Source organism: Branchiostoma floridae, chromosome 17, assembly GCF_000003815.2.
Source record: "Branchiostoma floridae strain S238N-H82 chromosome 17, Bfl_VNyyK, whole genome shotgun sequence".
In the NCBI taxonomy this organism is placed as follows: domain Eukaryota; kingdom Metazoa; phylum Chordata; class Leptocardii; order Amphioxiformes; family Branchiostomatidae; genus Branchiostoma; species Branchiostoma floridae.
Genome location: NC_049995.1, coordinates 10,983,785 through 11,007,953, shown reverse-complemented (window position 1 = coordinate 11,007,953; position 24,169 = coordinate 10,983,785). Strand labels below are relative to the sequence as shown.

The 24,169-nt window shown below is 38.7% G+C and overlaps 1 protein-coding gene across 3 annotated transcripts; it reads left to right on the top strand.

Annotated features, from left to right (window-relative positions):
• The first annotated feature begins 181 nt into the window (after positions 1-181).
• Positions 182-23,833, top strand: LOC118404009 (sperm-associated antigen 1-like). 3 transcript variants are annotated; one of them, XM_035802917.1, is made up of 23 exons: positions 182-329; positions 2,481-2,702; positions 4,621-4,705; positions 5,348-5,467; positions 5,740-5,831; positions 7,896-8,017; positions 9,851-9,909; positions 10,165-10,264; positions 10,984-11,061; positions 11,455-11,561; positions 12,236-12,448; positions 12,886-13,246; positions 13,824-13,998; positions 15,738-15,818; positions 16,070-16,628; positions 17,208-17,297; positions 17,968-18,081; positions 18,921-19,046; positions 19,449-19,562; positions 19,994-20,102; positions 20,643-20,720; positions 21,174-21,266; positions 22,433-23,833. In XM_035802917.1, exons 2-23 carry the CDS (start codon positions 2,500-2,502, stop codon positions 22,525-22,527), a joined length of 3,174 nt encoding a protein of 1,057 aa, XP_035658810.1. In that variant the 5' UTR covers positions 182-329; positions 2,481-2,499; the 3' UTR covers positions 22,528-23,833. The 3 variants fall into 3 exon arrangements, with proteins under 3 accessions (XP_035658810.1, XP_035658811.1, XP_035658812.1); XM_035802918.1 differs by lacking the exon at positions 18,921-19,046; XM_035802919.1 differs by lacking the exons at positions 182-329; positions 2,481-2,702; positions 4,621-4,705; ... (1 more) ...; positions 5,740-5,831; positions 7,896-8,017 and adding an exon at positions 9,070-9,234.
• The last annotated feature ends 336 nt before the right edge of the window (positions 23,834-24,169 follow it).

The window sequence follows — 24,169 nt, the reverse complement described above, 5'->3', positions numbered from 1 at the left end:
GCCTCATGTCTTACATTTTACGCCTGAAAAGATCTTTACAATTAAAAATACGATAAGCTTTCCTAAAATATAATTTATTTACAAAAAAATAGAATAGTAAGGTCATAAAAATATATTTCACTTTTTGTATGACAAAAAGTACAATTTAATTGCAATTTTACACTAAGAATTTTAGGCATTCATAGAGCGATGTAATGAACAGCTAAACGCGTTGCTCTCTGGGAGGTTTGTTGCGAAGGGAATAAATTTTGAAGTTTCAGTTTTCCAGTCGCAACTTTCCGCCGGTAAATCTCTGTTTTTCGCGCATGAACAGCTCTGACGCCTTTCAGGTAAGCTCACCTGGCTCTTCATCTGTTTTACACAAAAGAAAAAGCTAGAGCAGAGGTTGAGAATTAGAGATTTTAGCGTGTGTTTTTTTTTTTTTGATCGGTGATTTGGGGGGAGGGGGGCACCGCTAACTTTGTTGATGATTTGTTGATGGTTTATTTGTTTAGTATAACTTGACGTAAACGTACGTTGTTCTCTATACCTTTTAATCAAAATCCATTTTGTACACAGGCTGTGCAAAATTATATGTTCTTGAGAGTCAAACAAATGACAACTAGAGTTCGGCGACCTCATACCTCCATGAAAATTTAGAGCTTTCGTAAATTTCATGCAATTGACTAACACATTAACATAATTTATGCATGGTATTTTTCATCATTGACTAACGTACACATGTCACAATTATAAAATTCCCATTATTAATCATAAAGCGTTTTTGCAATTTTTACATAAATTATGCAAATAAGTTCCTCATTACCATATTTGGTATCTGCTTATATTCCACCTATCATAGTTAACATGTATTACATTTATTGAAGTCCAGTTATTGAAAACAATGGAATTATACAATTTCCTCATTAATTATGCAAATTAATTCCTCATTTGCATAAAATGTATATCATTATGAACATCTTTGCATAAGGTAACCGCATGCCTAATATGATGCCAATCCATCAATCCTTTCTGTAGTTATCCTCTTTAGAATGTCTTGACAAAAACGCCCCTGCAGTTCCGAAATTGAATGTTAGGGGGCTGAAACCTGCCCCACTTTGTCATGACACTTCAAGCTATCTACCAGCCAAATGTCAAGACCATATCACATCCAGGACAAGAGATACATTGAAAAAACTGCCATGGTATAATATCCTCATTAATTATGCAAATGTACTCCTATTTTGCATAATTAGTATTTAATCTTGTACAACATTGTCTAAGGTACCTACATACCAAAAATCATGAAAATCCGTTGTTCCCTTCTTGAGTTATCCTCGTCAGAAGTTTTTGACAAAAATGCCCCTGCTATCCCCAAACTAGACGCTAGGGGGCCCAAACGTACGTCATTTTTTCCTGAGCACAAGAGCTATATAATACTTAAAAATCTTGACCATAGCATATTCAGAACACCGAGATGGCAAAACCGGAAGTTGCGCTGCAGTACCAAGGCCACACACCAGGGGGCCCAAAATTGACCTTGACCTTCGTCTTCCCAACCCCTACCCACATACCAAATATCATCGTAGTCCATCAAGAGGTTCTCAAGTTATGATGACCACAAATATGCGGACACACAGACACACACACAAACACACACACACACAAACACACAAACACACACACAGACACACTCAAAACTATACCTCCATTTTTTCATGGAGGTAAATATAGGAACGATAGCGGTCTCAAAAGTAAATGATGTTGCCAAATAATTTGTTGTTCGATTCGAGAAGGTTCGATGCGTTTCTCAGGGTACTCTTAGATATGTACAAACTAACAAAGCTTAAAATCATAAAATGTTGAATCATCAAAGTCAAAATTACTGCTTGCTTCATTAGATAAAAGATGCTTGCTTTCAGCAAAGGAAAGACCTAAATGACAAGGTCACAGTTAAATTGTATTATAATTTAAATTGTATTATAATTTATAACCTTATCCAACCTCCTTGCCTTATGTTATCTTGCCATCATTCATGTCTTCTGATGTAAATTTTGCCTTTAATAACAATATTTTTATGGTAATGATTCCAAATACTTTTGCCCTGGCCACAAAACACTGTCTGTTTTGATATGCCTTATTATAATGGTCTTTTCAATTATCAATACCCCCGGTAAGTCCTTTCATAGAGATCATGTGCGGCGACAGGAATTCTAGGTAATGTGTCAAATGTAAAGACCCTGAAAAAGACAACAAAACCTGTCTGGACGTTATTTTCTTTGGGGGGACTTTACCTTTGTCATATTACCTAGAATTCCTGTTGCCACACATGTGTCCTGATCTCTGTGAAAGGACTTATTCTCACCTTGAAGAACGACCTGTAGGTACCCTTATGAGTAACGAGGCTGTACTATAGTTATACTGCAGGTGGTTTAATCGTTCCTTCCTTCCTTTCTTTTGTGACCTAAACCAAATATTTGAATTGTCCTCTTTTTTGTCAGTCTAAGAAAAGGATAAAAGATGTCATCCTCAGTGGGGTTTGGTCAGACTACAAAGAGATACAACATCCCCATCGAGCACCTGGACTATAAGTACATCGAGGGGTGTGAGAATGCGCGGGAGCTGGAGAAGATTCTGTATGAGCTGCGGTCGGGAGACGAGGGGATCTATCCTGAACTCATCAGCTTCTGTGAGAAGAGACTGGAGGCTCTGAAACCTGACAGGTAACCTTGTTTAAATTAAAGTAGAAACTCTTACTAAGTCTTAGGGATGGTTGGATTTCGAGTATTTGTTTCTTACTTAGTTTCTTCACCCCAATGGAGTAAAATATTATTTTTTTATGTCTGCCTCTGTGTGTGTGTGTGTATCCTATCTGTGTATGTATCTAACGGAAGGTGCCGCAACTTCGGCATAATTTTTAATTGTCTCATTCTGCAGAAGTGAGGCATGCTTGTTTTCATCAACAGTGCTGAATAAAATCGCGAAGAACCCAACTTAATGCACAGAGCTGTCGTCTGGATGAAACACGATTTTGTGTACAATAACCGATTTTTGCGTAACCAACGAATTTGAGCATTTAAAATGGCTACGTTTGAAGCAAGGTCACTGTGTAGTGGCGCCTCTTACATATAACTTACTCAACGATCATCATGCAAATTTAGTTGTTTTAGACATGAGGTATTAATCTATACAAAGCACCAAAAACGTGGGTCTTGTGTAGTTTATCTGGCAATTAAACTCACCTGAAATTACGAAGTAATCGTAGCGTCGAACGCCCTCCCCCAAATTACGTCACGGTCATCCGCTGACCGCGGTTCGAAAATTATGTACCTACAACATTGAGGGTGTGGGCACCTCTGGTCGCACTCTACAAAAGTCAAGTAAGGCTCGCAAAACGGTAAAATTGCATTTAATCTAGCTTGAGGCATGTCATATAAACTTGAGTTTGAAAAATTTCCAGTGGCCGGCTAACGAAATACAAGCCAACACGCGACGAGGATCATTGATGTAGCAAACTCATGTCTGCATGAAACCTTAGACTCACATAAAGTTCGCGACAGGCTTTGAAGTCTCCGCGCGGCAGCCCGATCTGCAGACAATATGTAAATCACTGAGTGCATCATAACACAAACATAATTGAAAGCGAATTTCTCATTGCTTGTCCAATAATAAACCGGGTAAAATACAGCTAGCGGTCCCAAAAAATCGAGGATGTGGTACAAATATATCAATGGCATTGCACTGAACTAATTGAGGGATTTGCCAAGTGTTCTGAGATCACATGCGGTGTCGAGGTCATCATATCTGTTTCCGGGGTCACCATGCTTGCCGAGACTTTTCTGCATTCTTGTGACAAATTTGTGGCATTTTGTGCGCTCATACGTAAAAGCCATTGGTGTGAAATGAAGTATTTACTCTCATTACCAAACGAAGCAACAGATCGTCAACGTTGACGTGACTTGGAATGCAACAAGCGGCGTAAACAATCGCAAAGTTACAGCGGGACTCGCATCGCGGAGACTTACGCACCGTCAAAGAGTTAGTTGACACAAAATTCTTTCTTCCGTTTTTTCAAAAGGTATTTGTATGCCGAAGTTACGGTACCCTATTTAGAATGGAACAATATGGAACGTTATATTTATAACAACATTTTTCTGTTTTTACCGGCTTAGATTCATGGTGTAAATTGTGCATGGACGATGTAAAATACACTCCCGAACGGAAAATCCCCAAACACCACCACTCTCATTTCTCATTAGTCAAAACGCAAAAGTTTTCAGACCACTGACACTGTTACAATACGATGTCGAACTGGTAAATTTACGTCCGAAGTTGCGGCACCATCCGTTATGTGTTTGTGTGTGTGTGTGCATCTCTGTGTATGTGTCTGTGTGTGTATCTGTGTGTGAGTGTGTATCTACTATCTATATGTTTGTGTGTGTATTTCTGTAAATCCCAATTTTACACAATCTCTTTCGTTCATACAACGAAACTAGTAAAGATGTAAACTTCTGCTTCTATTTTTGTCCATATTGCTGCAAAGCAGTGTGGCGAAAGAGGTGAAGTCTGCCATTTCCAATTACCTTGTTTGTCTTTGACAATGCAAATAGTTGCCACAATGTGAGCCTGTCTCTTTTACAGTAAAGCCCTGAGAGTAGACCTGCCTGCCAAGAGGCCGTATGATATTGATAATAAAGAGTGGACAGAGATCACCCAGGACATTACAGTAAGTACTGGGGGCCAGAAAATTTGGCTATAAAAGTATTTGGTTTATAAAGATGTAATTTGGTACATGCAGTTTTTGTTTTGTTGCAGAAATGCTAACAGTTTCTTTATATTGATTGGTGGTTTGATTTTTATTATTGATTGTTTGATTGATTGGTTGGCAGATGGAATGACAGATGATGCTTGATATGTTTAGAGCTGAGGTAAAAACCATGTATGGTTAATGTATTGTAGGACAGTGATGATGATTGACACATTGATTGACAAGTTCAGATCTGAGGTTAAAACTCAGTCAGAGCTCCTTATTTGATCATCAAATCCATATATGGTAAATGTTATGTAGGATAGTGATGATGATTGACACATTGATTGACAAGTCCAGATCTGAGGGCAAGAGATCCTTATTTGGTCATCATACCCATACATGGTTAACAGTGATGATTGACACATTGATTGACATGTTTAGAGCTGGGAGGAGGAGAGCCTTATTTTGTTTATCAAGCACTTATGTGGTAAATGTGATATAGGGCAGTGATGATGATTGACACATTGATTAACAGATCTGAGGGTAAAAGATCCTTATTTGGTCATCAAGCCCATATATAGTAGATGTGATGATTGACACATTGATTGACATATTCAGAGCTGGGAGGAGGAGATTCAGCAGAAGGAGGAGGACCTGAAAAAGCAGCGACAGCAGGTGGTGCATGATGGGACACTTCCACCCATCAGGGGGTCGGGACAAACCATTGGGACCACTAAGGTAGGGGTGGTCAGACTATGATTTAATATAAAGAAATCACACATATAAAAGTCTTAGACCACTTAGTCAAATATCCTCTAAACAAGTACTAGTTGCAAAATTAGATATGTGTATTCCTCAAATTGTGTAAGATTTGTTCATTTTGAATCTTTATGTCTTGTTTCTTTTTTTGTCCTTTGAGCCTAGTGCCTGATACAACATTGAACAATTCATAATATAATAATATGTCTATTAGATTTATTAACACTGGATATATCATATTCACCTTGTAGCCTGGCTCCAGCACTACTCCAGCCAACCAGCAGAACAAGCCCTCCCAGAAACAAAAGGCAAGCCTGCCCAGGGACTACAAGGCTTGGGACAAGTCAGTACTATGTTTTGTATTGTTGGTTGCAAACTTGAAGGAAAACTTGTCTGATCTAAGGATGTTTAGGTCACTGCAAGTAAATTTTATGGATGACATCAGCACGCACATTAATTTTCGCCTGCTACCACACTAGTGTCACTTTTACCACACCAGTACATGTCTTGAATACAGGAATGAATGCCTTGTTGGCTCTGATACCATATTTTGTCCCTTTAATTCTTGTTACAACATTCATCACAACTTTATGGTGCATATTTTGAAGACGTCGCCATCTTGTTTTTTTTCACCCATCTTGTTTTTTTTTTTCCCTATCGCACTATTTTTGCAGTCTGCAGAGGATGTCATCCATAAAATTTACTTGCTGTGGCCAGAAAGTCCATATTTAGAATTATTCAGAATACACTCTATTTCATATTGTACATTAGGTTTTGAAAGAGAAAATTGTATTCTCTTACAGCTATTAGATTAGTATTGCTAGTAAAAAATACATTGTCTTTATCAAAGTTTGTCATACTCATTTTTCTCCATATGCAATTGCGCAATGCATTTCACTTTTAGATTAAGGTCTCATTGATGTATTACTCCGCGAGTGGACACCCTAAAAGAGATCCGAGCCAAAAATGAACGGCTGCACGGACGCATGTTTTTAGCGGTGAGAAATTCCCTTTTAGCCAGCGGAACTGATCTCAAAAGTTCGATTGGTGAAAGCTTATTTGTAACTGAAGAAATTAGCAGGTAAAGTTTTGCAGCCGCGCGCTAGGTCGGAGGTACACAGTCGTGGGTTCTGAGTGGTGCGGTTGTACAATAGCAGCGAAAAAGTGCCTTTTGTGGGGATTGACTAATCGTAGTTTGTAATTGCTATAAAAAAAGTTCCTACGTATAGTTTACATTGGCAATTTTTTCCCACGATATAGGGTAAATGTGCTCGACATAGAATGAAAAATCTGCTGAAATTTCACGTAGCTTCATTATGAACGCGCCCATTTAAACCACAAATTACTGTAAATGCAGAAATGTTCGCGGTGGATTAATGTTCGCGGTTTTCGCGGTGACCACTTCACCGCGAATTTAAAACTACCGCGAACATTTTTCTATTATGATATTAGATTGCAGTCTATGGTGTTACCGCGAACTTAAATCCACCGCGAAAAGTCCTTTTTCCCGCTAACGCGAAATTAAATCCCCGCGAACTTAAATACATTTACAGTAATACATAGAAGTCTATGGGAAGAAGAAACTCATCAATGAGACCTTAAGAGTGGATCAAACCATTGAGCATGTGTTGGGGCAACTTACTAGCCATTACTGCACCTGCTATAATTTGTCATCTGAAAAAGACCCCCTGCAGCCAACATGGATTGTCCCCAACAGCTGAATACAATGTAGTCAAAACTGAATTGTACATCCCTCTTACACCCAATGGTACAGTCCATGTATATGGTGTTCATATAAATGTTGGAATGTCCCACTTTCATTACAGGTACTGTAAGTATTAAGCATTAAGAAATTACAAATGTACCGCCCTTCAAGTTGTTTCAGCTGTCTACTCCCATGGGAATTAACCTGTTGAGAGATACTAATTTTCAAAGTAGTGAGAAAATCTAAACAGCTGCAACTGTAGCTGCACATGACAAGTGCTGTCATTTTGTATCCAAAATGGGCTTCAAAAAGTTGTTTTCCTGTTGTAATACAGGGTAGGTACATTATTTATTGTAGGTTAAATTAAAAGGTGAAGTCTTATTTTCAATCTCTGAGTAAAATTGATAGATTCTACACACTGTGTATTATATACATTGATTCTTTTTCAGCTCTAATCTGTTATTAGCCAAGGGATAATCCAATTTCAAAATTTTAAAGCAATGGTAGAAAATTTTTCAAGGTATTTTTTCAATGCATGCATGTAGGATTTTTTCAATGCATGCATGTAGGATTTTATACATTGTTTTTATTAGGAGGTGAAAAAATGAAAAAATCACAGAAACAGATGTCAAAATCATGTATTTTTACAAAGTATAATAGCTATGAGTTAATACGCAAACATGTATTAATTGTTTCTTGTAGGTTTGATGTAGACAAGGAGTTAGAGAAGATGGACCAGGACCAGGGAGTAAAGGTAGATTCCAAGAACATCACCCAGAACCTGACTAAGGTGAACAAGCTACAAAAGGAGATGAACACCTCAGGTATTCACACTCATCTTGATTTCATTTTTACAGATGCTAGGAAATTAATATTTCAATAAAAATACCTATCTGCAAATTGTGCTGACAGTGACAGGCCTTTGTGACCGTGGTAGGCCTTAGGGGCATGTTCGGGCATGTTGCACCCGCTATTATGGAGTCGGGTAGGAAGTCTTCCTAGGAGACGGAAACTCCAAACAACAAACCTGCATCTGCTGCGACCATCTTACACGTGGCAAGCAGTTCTTGTCCCTTTGAGACGTAGTCCGCCAGTGGACGAGAGGGTGAAGGAAGTGCACACCCCTCCTTCACCTTAAACAAAGTCACGTGCAGGCCAGGCAGACAGGTTGCCTAACCCACCCCGTCTGCCTACCATTGTCTTTAGAGACAGATGGATGCCAACACACAAAACTGTTAGGAGACCCCAAAAGTCCACAGCCACCATTACATACTTTAGTCTTTAGGCAGCCAATGCTCAGGGAACCAGACATTATCCTTGTTATCAGTACTGTATATTTTCAAGAAATATTACAAATCCTTTGAGTTGCATTGCTGGAATTAGATGTGTACTTGAATCTAAAATTTTTCCTCCATATTAAAGCAAGGAAATTTGCCAGTGGATAGTTTCAGATTCAGATCTGCAAAATCCTTGTTTTGCTGTGTTTTCTGTATTCCTAATTATTGTCTTCTTATCAGCCTTTGTACATGGACTTACAATGAGTATTCATTGTACATGTGCACTTGTATAAGGAGCAAACACAGTGTATATAGGCACAGGCCAATTAAGGACCAGACTTAATGTGCATTTCTGAAATGTCTAAATTCAAAGCCCCTGAACAAAGAAAGTTCTGGAAAATCGTACAGCCATTTCAACACAGGGAAGCTTCTAGAACTATAGTGATACATGTACAGTGTAGTGGATATTCTAGAGTATTCCATGGGCTGAAATAGAGCACTTGACTTCCTTTTGTGACCTCCCCTGCCAGACTGAATGGCATGCCCCACATTCCATCCTGAGCTATATTTGGACATAGGGCTTCCCCCAAATTTAGCCACCAATCAGAGCTCCAGATTTTGGTCACATGACCTGTCTCCTGACCTTTAAACCCAGGGATTGTGTTGACAGCTGGGATAATATCTCACATGTTTCGTCTTTAATCTGTTTTTTACTGAGAAGATCTAGAGTTCTTGGTTCTATTTTTCTAGTAAAATGGTTACAAGTAAGTACTTGATCTGATTTAACAATTGTTAATGCAATTTGTGTTCACTGTCATTGAATTTGTACTGAATTTGTGCCAGTGAGTGACATGCGTCAAGTTTGAAAGCATGTTCAGGGATTTTCCATGCCAGCATGGTCGTCTACATGTGCTCATCACATGATGACTTCATCATCTATGTATATGCGTGCACGCTCTATCTAATTTCTTTTCTTCACAAACGATTTAGCCTTTTTTTCATCACTGAGAATTGTACAATATTGTTTTCGTTTGAGGTTTGATGTTTTATGATACCTTTCCGATCATTTTAGTGGTGCTATTTTTGGAAGGTTTTATGTCTTTCTGATATTTTTTCAGCTGTTGGTTGCTATAGCAAGAATATGTATATATATTACATATGTACATGTACTTGGTTGTATTTATAGGTGTTGGAGGAATCAAGTTAAAAGCAGATGTTTTGAATGAATTGCTGTGGATTGTTTGCTTTCTCCAAATTTGGCCAGTGTAACTTATCAGTTTAAATACATTGTGGTAAATGTGTCAATTCTGAAAGGCAAACAGTTCTAGTTAGAATATGCTTTCATGAAATTTCAAGAATTTTGTAATATTTGGTTTTCAGACATGTCAGATGAAGAGAAGTCAAGAAAAGCAGAGAGGGAGAAGGACAAAGGAAATGAGGTGAGAAATGAACTTGATGAAAAGTGAAGTGTATCGTTTTATTGTTAGTTCTGTCCCATACACTTAATTGTCCTAATTTGCACAATGATACAACAGTATCTTTCTTCAATTTGCCATGCTGATTTACGAAATTAACCGTCTTCTCTGTCATGACCAGTGGAAGAATAGCTCTTCAATGAGCTGAACTGGATCAAGGTTATTTTTTACGACTTACTTCATTATGGTGTTTTCAAAAATTATACATGTGTGTTTCAGGCCTTCAAAGCCAATGACTACCTTGAAGCAGAGGTGTACTACACCAGGAGTATCTCTATTGTACCCTCTGCAGCAGCCTATAACAACAGGGCACTGGCTAGTAAGTACAAATCTTTTAGCATTGTAGTTGTGCATGTACGTGTGTACAAAAATGTAGTCAAACCAAATAGTGGTGGTCCCTTAGATACATCAAGAAAGGTTAGACATCCAGGTAATAAGATATATCAAATAACAGTTACTCATTGACAAGCAACAGGATATGATGTTGGAAACAGCCAGACGTTTCAGATAGCATCAACAATCTTTTGTCCATGACACTGAGGAGATCTTGCTGAAGAGATAGTGGATGCTATCTGAAGCACCTAACCGTTTCCAATTGCTTGAGTAATTGCTAATTGGCATAGTCCCTTAGATAATTTTCTCAAGGACAAACCCTGTCTGTTGTGACCTGAGTGGTCTTGGTTGTGATGTTTTTGTACCTCTTTAAAGTCTTTGGAAAAGATACTGTAAATGCATTTAAGTTCGCCGGGATTTAATTTCACAGTAGCGGGAAAAGGGACTTTTCGCAGTAGCGGGAAAAGGGACTTTTCGCGGTGGATTTAAGTTCGCGGTAACACCATAGACTACAATCTAATACCATTCTAGAAAAATGTTCGCAGTGGTTTTAAGTTCGCGGTTATTAACATTAATCCACCGCGAATATTTCTGCATTTACAGTACTCGTCACTATTTGCAGAAAATGTATGCTTAAGAAAATCTTCAGGACTAGAACAGTTTGCTATTTTTGGTCTAATATTGACCTTTCACCCTTTACAACAGAACTGAGGCTGGAGAAATGGCAGGATGCAGTAGATGACACTAATGTGGTCCTGGAGATGGAACCTGGCAACCTGAAAGGTACTGTAACAATTGTCTTAATAATACATTTATAAGTTCCATTTGACCCCCCTTTGACTTACATGTTTTGGCAATGTAGTGCAGACCATATTATGCATTGTGCATACTTGGCGGGTTCTATGTTTTCTTCACTTCTGCTGTTCTTCATTTCTTAAATATTTAAACCTTTTTTTGGAGTGACAACGTAAACAATGCCAAACACATGAAACAAGCCTCACTACTACATCTGCTTGGAGACTTGTTGGTAGTAAGGCAGTTTGCAATAGTGGGAAAATATTGTCAACTACTCTTTTGAGATTTTACATTTTGGATGGTGTCATGGTCACTGTATGTTCACAACTTATTTAGTCTCCGAACTACTCAGCCCTTATAAGACTCAATGTTTCCCCACAGCCCTGTTGAGAAGAGCCATGGGTAGGAAGGGACTAGGACAGAGGGAGGAGGCCATAGCTGACCTGACTATTGTACTGGAACAGGAACCTCACAACCCCAAGGCAAAGGTAAACACTGCTTTGTCGATGAAGGTTACAAACACTGCTCATTTTATGGACTTGATTGAAAAGACCCACACCTTAAGCCTGTTAAAGAACCCATCAGAAGAGATCATGCTGGATAGGAATATGTGGAGACGATGGTGTCACCTCCCTGAGGATGAACTGAACTGAACTGAACTGAAGAGAGGGGGTCTTTCCTGGTGTGAGTGGTTCAAAAGATACAGTCCTATGGCCACACTTTGGACTATACATGATGATACGAACAGGAGGAATGACTCAAAAATACCTAGGACAATCCTTTTCCTTGATTAGGGGATTAAGTGGTGCAAGGTAAAATTATGTTCATCAGACTGCTCAGGCAAAGGAACTGCTACTTAATTCTTTAAACATGTTTAACAAGAAATAGTATACTAGTATGATTTACAGATAGACTAATGCAGTGTTTCAAGTTCAGCTTGAGAACAGTTCTAAAGGTTTTTGCTAGCCAACCATACTTCTTTCACAGTATATTACATAATTTTTATAAAGTGTTATCGTGTGAAGACTAGCTGACTGCTGCCTACCCTTGTGTCAGGTACCTCAGCAATAGTATAATCCAATATTGGATACTACTACAGTAACTGTAACAGTAACTACACATTAAATATCTTTTTAACCCGTAATTGATGATTTTTCCACAGGCCATGTTGAAAGAAGTCCAAGATCAAAAAGCCACTGAAAAATCAGAAGAAGCCAAGAAGTCGGAGGAACTCCTGAAAAATATTCAAGAGACAACTTCAACTGAGGGGTCAAAGGGCAAAGGTCGCAGGATGGTGATCGAGGAGGTGGATGGTGTCATGGATGTGGAGGGGGGAGACACTGAGTCGGAAGAGGAAGCTGATGATGCTCAAGATGTAAGAAAGACAGAAACTTTATAGTCTATCACTCTTAATATTCAAGGCCTGATGGCCTGCCTGATAAAGAAAAGAGTCATACATCTACCTGTTTTAGAAAACTTTTTGTTCCTAACTTCAGGTTCTTATAGAGAGCACACCCCAGTTTTATTGACCAATAGTGAAGAGTCCTATAGTGAAGATGCTTTTAGGTTGTGCACCATTAATTGTGATTGCGATCAGTACACAGACTTGTATAATATACAATGTCATGAATGTAGTAAAGAAAAGTCTATTTTAAAAAATTTGAGGTTATTTTACTTCTGTGTTATTGTTGCCTGAAAGTTCTCTTAAGAATTGCTGATGCATGTTATCTTGACATATGAAATACTTTGTTGTTTATATTTTATAAGACAGTAGAATGAAGTGAAATGCATTTTATTGTCATCTTTGTACAGGAGGGAAATGAAGACACATCTAAACCTGCAGAAAATCTTCAGGAAGAGAAGAAAGTTGAAGAAACTTCTGCTGAAGCTATCACAGAAACTACCACAACAGCAGCAGAACAGACCTCTTCAAAGGAAGCTCAAGAAGAAACGAAAAATCCCGAAGGCACAGAAAAACCATCTAGCACAGAAGAGACTGCTGTAACCAACGGTGAGGAAAATGTGGCCCCTCCTGCTCCAGCCCCATCACCCCCGCCTCCACTGCCAGATGGTGTGGTCCAACTGAAGGATGCTGGGAATGCTCTGTACCAACAGGGCCAGTATGCTGCAGCAATGAAAAAGTACACCCAGGCCATCACTGATCTGGAGAAAGGTTGGTTGCGTATTACTTTCTATAAGATAAAAATTCATGTTTGTTGACATTTAAGTGCATTTTACACAATTGTATCTCATCATTGAATTATTGGTATAAATTTTCAACAGCCACTGTCACCTTTTTCACGATCAATACTAATGACCCATTACTTTAGAACGGAAACTCGCGAGAGTTTCAGACATATCATCAATTAAAACGTGATCTTGTGGATACATGACGTCAGCAATTGGTCAAACGTGCTAGGAAGGTTATAACACCCACCGTCTCTGTTCAGTGATGGCTGGAGTGCCCTGATGTATATGGCCTCCTTTATACCTCTTACAAGTTACATACAAAATAGTCCTGACATTGTCCAGTGAAATGTTATGGCAAAGAGATTCAATGTGGATGTGTTTGAGAGACTTCTCACGGCAGCGAATAGGGGCGTTTGTGTCAGGATACTTCAGTATAAATTTTATCCGTGTATACCTTTGTGTTGGAAGAAAGTTTAGCATTGTACTATGATTACTACCAAGTACCAACACAGATGGGCTTCCATGAAAATGACTTATTAACCTTTTATTTACAATTGCAGAAGAAGCAGACCACAGCCAGGGCCTGTCCACCCTGTACAGTAACCGTGCTGCCAGTAAGAACAAGGTGGGGGACGTGAAGGGTTGCCTTGACGACTGTGACCACGCCCTCCAGCTCCAGCCTCACTCCTGGAAACCCCTACTCAGGAGGGCCACAGCATATGAACATCTGGAGAAGTTAGTGTTTCACATCATTTCATTATTCACAGAATATTCCTGGCTATTGGATAAGGACATGTTGATGTGATCATACGTATGACATCCTCTGGGATCGCCAAAAGTGGTGCGAGTGTGCCTAAAAAAGTTGACTTTGTGGTCAGGAAGGTTGAACGAATGACACAGAGAATGGTAGCATAAGTTTTTGGAACGTGAAGGAAGTATTGCAAATTGCACCAAAAAGCAGTTACTTTCAAGCAACTGGATATGATTTTGGAAAGATGTTTCAGACAACCATCTGTTGTCGTTCATCAGTGACACTGGGGATTTAATCAAATGTGTGAGAGAGTTTTTATACAGTGGAATCCGCTTTATTGTATCGCCTATTTGTCTGGTCATTTTATCCAATTATCCGGCCTATTCTAGAGTCCGAAGTTGGCTATATGACCAGCTTTAGCGGCATTGGTTGGGGAGGGGTGTAGTTTTGAAAACCAATACGCAAACATAACACACAGACGCTCATAGAGGTTACCACTCTAACGATACGGAAACTTTAATCATATGTTCCGATTTCTGTGAGATGCTCGATCTAATAAAGAGTTCAAATCAGTGGCTAAATGCACATGTGGAAAAGTACGCTTGACTCCCACAGCCGTGCGTCGGCAATTTGGCGGCATACCAAAACAAAGACGAACATGGCTCCGCTCGTATGCCGGAGAATATGACGTTACTTTCATAATTCTAAGTTAAAACAGCGGTATTGGAGAGTGATAAACTCTTCACTTTCTTGTCTACAACTTGTGTCCACAAATTACTCTGAAATTTCCGTCTTTCGCGGTGGAAGACGGAAAAAATTCACGTTCAAAACATTTAAAATGGCGGCGCGTGGGTTGAGATATCCCGCCATTCAATGCGCAAGATAGGTCATTGCAAAATCACACCCCTGTTGCATTACGTGCGTTGTTGTAAATCTACGCAGCGCAGCCGAAATCAGCTCAATTAATGAGACAGTGGATATGAAAAAACACATTTTTGTAGGGTAAACCAAGTTTAGACGTTGTCTGAAGGGGAAATATGAACTCAAAAGCGTGTTGACGTTCCCATGACGTTCGCTCATCATACCTTGCGGCAACCTAACAAAATGGCGCCTAACTCCAAATGTTCGCACGCTAGCACAGCGCTATCGGCTAGATTTTCTGTGGAATGTAACTTTCTTACGGTCCTTTACATGGCTTTACACCTTTATACATACATTTACTAGTTACCTTTGGACTCATTTTGTGAGTTTTAGGGCATATTTTCCCATTTTTAATTTGTGTGACCTGACGTAATTCTATCCAAAAACCCGAAGTTTGAGACCGTGGGTTATCCAATTCTGCGATGTTCTAAACAATAGAATGAATGGCAAATGTTTTGGGATTTCGTAATTCTATCCAATTACCCGAATTATCCAAAAAGGCGTAATACGAATAATTGGAATCCACTGTAGTAGCATATTAATTCATAGTTAGGATAAACCTGTTCTTCAACTAGATCTCTTTTACATATCAATTCACAGCTAGGATATAAAAACTACTCTCCAACAAGATCTCTCCAGTTTTACTGACAAAAGACATGACACCGATTGGTGTCTGAAACGTCTGACTGTTTCCAAAATCATATCCAGCTGCTTGAGTAACTGCTTTTTGGTGTATATAATTTATTAGCTGGATGTCTAACCTTTATCGACATATTAACAACTTTGTGTTTGTATGTTTCAGGTTCAGGCAGGCTTATGTGGACTACAAACATGTGCTGAACATCGACCCTGCTAACATCCAGGCACAGCAGGGGTCACACAGGTCAGTGTCCTCTAATAACCCTCGATCAATATTCTTGCTGCTGTTAGACCAGCACATTTTTATATTTTGTTACAAGATAATGTGATTTTTTGTGGTCAGTCGTTCAACAGCAATTGCAACAACCAAATCTAGTCTTCTATGGAAGCCTGTTTGATACAAGTAGAAGCCCATGTGAAACAAATACACAATCATAGCAGATAGAAATAAAAAGATTTCATTTTTGTACATGAATTGTTGATTTCTTTCCTTAGATCAGCACAAATGCTGAAGGACTTGGATGGACCAGACTGGAGGTCAAAATTACCCAGCATTCCCACTTACAGCCCTCACAGTGCAAATAGAACTGTTTCCCCGGCAACCCCACCACCAACCAATCAGAAACCAGAACCTAGTAAACCAGTAGCCAATGAAATCAAAGCACCTGAAGCTAAACAACCATTGGTCAATGGAGTGAAGGAGCCATCAGCCCAGGAAGGAAAAGCATCCAAATCAAACAAAGAAAAGGAAAATGCTGAAAAGTCTACAAGTAAAAAGGCAGAAAGTTCCAAAAAAGCACAAGAAACAAAGAAAGAGAAAGTGGAAGAAAAGAAGGAAGACAAGAAAAAAACTCCCACAAAAAGTGAGAAAAAGCAAGCAAAGTCAACATCCCCTCGAGACACTTTCCTGCACTTTAAGGAGAAAGGAAACACCCTGGTCAAGAAAGGACACTTTGGACCAGCCACCCAGTGTTATAACAAGTGTATAGAGCTCTCACCTGACCAGGCTGTGGCTTACTGTAACAGAGCACTCTGCCATCTGAAAATGACCAGGGTAAGTTTCTCTGTTCCTCCTTCCTCTCCTCCTCTCTCTCTCCCTTCCTCCTCTCTCAGTTTCTCACCTTCCCTCTCTCTCTCTCCCTCTCTCACTTGTGTGCTCCCTCTCTTTCCCTCCTCCCTCTCTTTCCCTCCTCCCTCTCTCTCCCTCCTCCCTCTTCCTTTCCCATCTTTCCCTCTCCCTAGGCCTCTTTCCCTCCTTCTCTCTCTCCTTCTTCTTCTCCCTCCCTCTTTCTTCTCCCTCCCTCTTTCTCATTCACTTATGCACTCCCTCTCTCTGTCTATCTTCAACTCCCTCCCTTGTGCCTCTATCTACATTGTAGCTATCTGGAGTTGTAAGAAATGGTTACAAATAAAGTATTTTCTTGGAATTGATGTGAGAAAGGGACTCCTCACTAAATGAAGTATTTCATTGTGTAGAAGGCAGTTATTGATAATGATTATACAAGGCAGCTTATATTGGCTATTCTTTCTTGTATTTTACCTGAGGTAGAGGTGTGTCTGTCTTTCACTGTACATGCCTTTTTGTACAACCTGTTATCATAACAGCACATCTGTATATTTGCCCCCTCCCCAGCCTACTGAAGCAGAGGCTGACTGTAACAAGACTCTGGAGTTGGATGACAAAAACATCAAGGCTTACTTCAGACGGGCTCAGGCTAGAAAGGTTAGTGGACAGCTTTTTGTCCATAACATATTAGACATAGCTTGCTCTGATGGTTGGAAATATTGGTAAGCATGTATTACGTTTTATGAAGGTATTGGAATTCCATTGTAGTACACAACATGGCAATTTTTATGCTGAAGTTTAATTGTAAGGTAATGTCCACACCGATTGTTATAGACAGTAGCAAAAGGCAGTAAAAGAGAATCCAGACTAATTCTTCATAATCATAATATCAGTACAGTCTAAGGCTGATTCAGAAGTGTTTGTTCTTTGCTAACGCTAGTTCACCTTTATCTGGGGGTATAGCCTATATCCATTGTATTCAGAAACAGGGTAATTATGGATAATTATTATCAAGTCTGAAACTGCAATATATTGAAGATACATTGCAATTTGAAATCATCATCTGTCAACTTGATCAATATCCCTAGATACCCTGCTTTTAAATTCAATGGATATAGGTTACCTTAACCTGGGGATAAATATGATCTAGCGTTACATGTAAGTCACATAACATGACACTGCAGACTCGAATAACTGCACTACAATTTTGGAGAAATTACTAGAAGATGGACTATTCCATCTTACTTAAACTTTGACTTTGGTAAAGATATAAAGAGTCCTATATTGAAGACATCTTTTTTTACTAACTCTTCTTTCAAATCTCCAGATGCTGAAGCGGTACAGTGAGGCGGCGAAGGACCTGACTGAGCTGCTGAAACTTGACCCTAAGAACAAGGCTGCTAAAACTGAACTGGACGATGTGAAGGAGCTGTGGAGAAAGGTGGGGAGGGGGGCAGGGCAGCCTGCATGGTGTTTGTGTCTGAGATGTTGCAATTCTAATCCATTCCATAAAAATGAGGGAACCAGGATGTTTTAGTATTTTTAAATGTTCTGTCCTTTTGGGTACCACTGATTTATTTTCACAACAAAACCCTTTTTTCATCTGTCCATTTTGTTCTCTGCAGTTAGACTCTCTACTCTGGCTTTCTAGTGGTGAATGTGCTCTTTTCTTTATTGACATAATTGAAAAAAAAAATCTCAATACCCACACTTTCCTGTTGACCACCATATTTGTTTACATTACTTTTCATTCTCAGAAATCAAATATCTTTTCACCTGCCCTTCATCTTTAATCTCTTGTTGAAATAAGACCTGATACACATGTAAGTAAGTGATAACTGATCTGTTACAAGACAAAATATGCAGAGAAAAGTATTGTCATACAAAGTAAGTTAATGCAAGGAGGTTAAAAATCAAAAAAGTTGTCCAGGATATCTGCACATAGACCTTGTTAAAAAAATGTCAATAAAGCTGCACCATATGTATGATAAAACTTTAAGGAGGCACTGCGTTAGCATTATCAAAGTTTTGGAAGACCACATGGCCTTAAAAAGAACTCAAAAAAGAAACTTAAAAAAGAAAACCCTTTACGTTTTAGGCACAAAACATGAAACCATCACTGGCAACATAAAGGATACTTCTTGAACCAACATTCTAGGTTCCAACTTCACAATCTAACAGAACAATTTAACACCGTTTTTAGCCTGTGTGTGTTTAGCATGTCTGTACTGATAGCATGTGCATGCTGTGTTGGAAGCCCCACTTTTGCTGCCTTCTCAGGAGCTAAGATCTCTTCAAGACGGTAAGGATAAGGATTCTGGGAAGGCTGCAAAGGATGCTGGGAAGAGCAGGAGGAGAGTAGTAGTTGAGGAGGGTGAGGACAGCGACAGTGAGGAGGAAACGACGGTAGGTTGTAAACAGCAGGACTCAAAACAAACAAACAAATCATTTCGTATCAAAAACATAAGCCAAAAATATTTCTGTGCAAGCAGAATCATTGGAAGGACATATTTTTTTGTTTCTTTGAAGAAAACTTTAATTTTGTAAGTAAATTGGGTCACATTTTATGCTTTGACATGTTTTTAGTCCTGCATTACTGTTATTTTCCATGCTTTCATAGTAAACATACTGGTAATACTAGTGAAACGCATGTAGTAACAATGCACTGTTACGGAGTAAATGGACTTGCAAGCATTGTGATTCAAACTCGTGCCTGTATCTCTACTATTAATATTAACTAACCAGCTAACTTCTTTGTCGGCCAGGAGTCATAGGTAACATCTTAAGCTTTGTTTCTTATTCCTTAAGGCGGAAGGTATCAAGGGAGACCCCATGGCACCTAAGGAGGGGCCCAAGGCTACGAGTCCCTCCACCAAGAGGAAGCTGAAGGCCAAAGTTGAGGAAGCTTCAAGGCAGGCCAAGGTGATTATGATTAAATAATCTGCCAACACATCCAGCTTAAGTTTTGCTTTTACTTTGGTGAAACTGTAGCATTTAATCAAATTTTCTTTGTTCAATGTATGCAATGGTTAACATTTCTATTCAGGTTAGGAGAAAAGTGTAAGTTAAAATGAGCCTTGAATGAAAAAAAAATATTGTGAAACAGAAGAATGTCATGATTAAATTTGCCAGCTCAGCTTTCCCTAGAATGTATTCTGCATACCTTGTATTTATGATTAGTTAGCTGAAATTGTATGAGTTTTTCATTGCCCCTTTAGGAAAAATGTCTTCTTAAGTTTCAGTGAAAGGCATTTTAAACATAAGCATGTTTACTGTGTGTAGTAGTACTCAGAACTGTTCAATATTAGTTAAAATGAAAATGTTATCTTCAACACCATTCCTTTTTCCTCCAGAGCTCTCCGTACCTGTTCATGACAGCCTGGAGTGCCCTGAAGAACAGTGATGACAACGAGCTCTACCTGGGCCTGCTCAAGAGCATCGCCCCTGAGGAGTTGCCAAAAGGTGGGGCTGTGTATATTTGTCTTTTGCTGTCTTGGTTTGTGTCTTCATTTGGCCTTCAGAGCTCTCCTCCTCTTTTCTTGGAGGTCAAGGAAGAAGCAATTGACAGTGGCTTAAGTTTACACATGTAATGATTAACACTATACCTAATGGTGAGTATTGTGCATACTTTAGACGTCAAGATAGTCAAACCTGTCTATATTTAGCAGTTGCTCAAGGGACTGGCCAAATTTGATCGCTGTGGACAGGTGGCCAGTTTTAAGAAAAGCCTGATATAGAGAATGCAACATGGTGATTGCTGGTCGGATTAGACTATAGCTAACATTACCCGTACAACTTTAGACAGTAGATCTATACACACGTCAAGAAGAATCCAGTGGGAGACATATAGAATACAACTGTTACACTATATATTCCATATTACACTCAGTTCACCCCAATGTCATTGCCACATTAACCCTGAAACTTAAACTTTTTTATTATATAATCATTTCTTTGAATTCAGTGATGGCTTTATGATCATGTCTCTGACTTATATTTCAGTTGTGAGTAACAAGATGGATGCTGAGATGATCAACAAGATAGTCCATGTCTTAAAGGAGGAGGATGTCGTTAACAGAGGTAAGTTAGCTTTTTAAACAGCTTTAGAAAGAAAGGTCTGTTTTGTACTCCTTTTTCATACACTTAACCATTGTCTCCTGTGATCTACATAAACATGCTTGTATATGAACAAGAGAAGGCTTTTTCAATATGTAAGGGTACTGTAAATGCAAAAATGTTCGCGGTAGTTTTGTGTTTGCAGTTTTTGCCAGTGGTTTCTGACTGGCTGTCAGTAAATGCGCCAGGGTTTCCATACTATACAGTACGTGTCTGTACCTATATCACAAACTTAAAACCACCGCAAACACTCCTTTGTACTACCTGCCTTAAAATCAAATCCCCACAAACTTGAATGTATTTACAGTATTTTAGACACAATTTGACCCCCCCCCCCCAACTCTGTCATTGTACCATGTATTATGTCCGTTTTGCCTTTCATCAAAAACGTTTGATCTATTTTCTTTTCACATCCAGAGCCAGCCCTGGTATACCAGTATGTCTACTACATCACAAAGGTCAACCGCTTCAACATGCTGAAAACCTTCCTCAGTGCCAAGGATAAGAACTGTGAGTACTACAGGGTTCACCTTGTTCATTGAAACGTTTCTGAAGTTAGACAATAGGAAAATCATACTGCAGCAGCATTTTCTGAACATTTACATGTATTAAAGGAGATAACAGATTTTACCTTAGTTGCACTCATCATTTTGAATGGTGACGTAAGGCCACAGCAAGTAAATTTTATGGATGACATGCTCTTCAGACTGCAAAAATGGGATGGGTAAATAAAAACAAGATGCCTTAATTTTTCAAAATAGACACCAAAACGTTGTAACAAGAATTGAAGTGACGAGACAACAAGTCAGTTATTCCTGCATTCAAGAAGGGAACTAGTATAATTATAGTAAAAGTGATGTGCACTTGTGTGGTAGACTGGTATCACTTATCAAGTTGGCAACTGTACACTCATGACCTCCATAGTGGTGCCAGTTTTACAATTTTCTACCTAGTTTCACTTCTGTGTTAAATCTAAGTATTCAATGGAAAATTATCTGTATCTTAATAAGTTTGATGAAAGGTCTGCCATATGTAAGTTAAGAATTAGTGCACACCCATTAGAGATTGAAAGGGGCCGCTATAAAAAGCTACCTGTCCACGAAAGATTTTGTAAATATTGCTCAATGAATGCGGTGGAAAATGAAATACATTTTATTAGTCAGTGTCCTCACTATGAGTTTGAAAGAAACCAATTATTCCAAACAATCGCTACAATTTCACCCAGTTTTTGCAACCTAGGAGTAGGACATCACCAAAAGACTACATTTTTACTGAAGTCACAAAACCCACTTATTCTGCAGTGTGTGAGACAGTTCATTAACCACTGCCTTCTAAGAAGAAGTCAAATCCAATAATAAGATGCAACTTCAGCTGAATAGACATTAGTGTTACTGCGTATATATAATAGTACAATCATTAGGCTACAACACTTCAGATTTTCCCATTTTGGTACTTTCTCCTCATGTTTACTATCTCCAGAGAAGAAAATTTTTTTTTCAAATCCGGCGAAAATTAATGAGCGCACGAATGTCATCCAGAAAATTTACTTGCTGTGGCCTTAGCTTACTTTATTTCATTTCCAATTTGTGCTGTTTCCATTTGCTCTCTATTTGGAGAGTTTAACGTCGAATGAATCGTTATTGACCACTGAGAATTGTATTGTTCTCCTTTTTCAGACATCTGTTCTACCCTGAACTGCCTTCTGAACCAGCCCTGTACGGAGTACACAAAAGATGACATCACTGCGCTTAAGAAGGCATTCGTTTTCTAATGATGTTCTGGTGGCCAACATCGGGGATCAACATTGGTGATCAACATCAGAGGGATAGCAAATATTCGATGTCAAACAAATATCTATTTCTAAGACAGTGAAATGTTCTTGGGTTAGCCATGAAGAGATACTACTACTGGCTATGTTTCTGAATATGGAATTGCTAAGCTAAAAAAAATGATGAAAGTTATGGATGAGCTGACACATAAGCTAAGGAAAACCTTAGTTTACATTTCTAAGACACTTGAATATTGTGGGGCTATTACCATAATGCCCCAACTTTGTATGTGTATGATGATGATGATGATAACTACCATCTTCTGAAGAGATGGAAGGATGCCTGCTACAGATAACCAACTTGAGTGATGCTGCTTGCTCCATATATAGATATACGTACTTAATGAATACAAAATGTTTTAAAATGTGATTCCACCATTTGATGTCGCATCGGTATGACAGGAGAAATACATTTATGTTGTAGGGATAAAATCCAAGGAAGCTACAACCACACCATCAAATGGAAATGGTTTCACAAACAACTACCTATAGCAGCTCTATAGCGTACATGATTGTACATGTAGAAAGACTGCACACAAATCCCTCCACTCAGTCTGACTGTACATGCTTGTAAAGATAGCAGTTATTGTAAGATACCAGAGTTTAAGATGCAAAAGTCTTTTTGGAAAACCCAGTAATGAACAAATAGGATGAAATGTAATGTGGGTAGCTGTACATCCAGTTGTGAGATTACTTTGATGTTGTACAAAGATAAATTAGAAAAGTATAACACTAAAGCAGAAAACACATGAGGTCGAAGTTGCTCCCTGGTAAGAATTTGTGTACAATTGAAGACAGATTCACTTGTCAGAAATCTTGCCCTTCTTACAATGCAGTACATAAACTTTAAGACAAATAACAATTCTACTTAGTGCAGTGTTAGAATAAAAGAGTCCAGTGGTAATAAATGTACAAGTTGTAAAATATGGACATGAACAGGACTGTGCAAGTAGGTTGACTGGTTGTTACAAAATTATTCAAGAAGTGTGTTCTTGAGCACAAAAAAAACAGCTGAAATGTATAGAACATGGATAGAACTGGTTTGCTTTGAATTCATGACTTGTTATTTTCTAGATCTGTTGCAAGGGAAATTATTAGGTTTTTGTTGTCATAGCACAAATTTTGTATTTGTTGTGTGTTTACTTTGTTCAATGTGTAGTTTGGATTAGATGTTATTGAATCACATTTAGTATGACTGTTTGTTATTGTGAAATGAAGGAAATATTTAAAAAATCGGTACACTTGAGTATTTACTGTTGTGAGTAAATGTTGTGAGTGAGTGGACTATGTCAAGTATCATGCCTAATGTTAATGTTAGTATTATGTAGCTCTCTACCAAACTCCAGCCCTTTAATGTAGGTTCAGGAATGGACGGAGGCCCATTCTTTTGCCATCTCGCATTATATCTGGTGTGTGCAGAGGATGTCATCCATAAAATTTGCTTCGCTCACTCGGTGGTTGTATTTGATGGTTTATATAGCAACCAAGGAGGTTAAAAATCAACTTACCAGGCGTTATGAGGGGTTAGATATAACCTAAGTGGCGCATGGATACAAAGGTTACTAGGTGACATGGTAGTACAAAA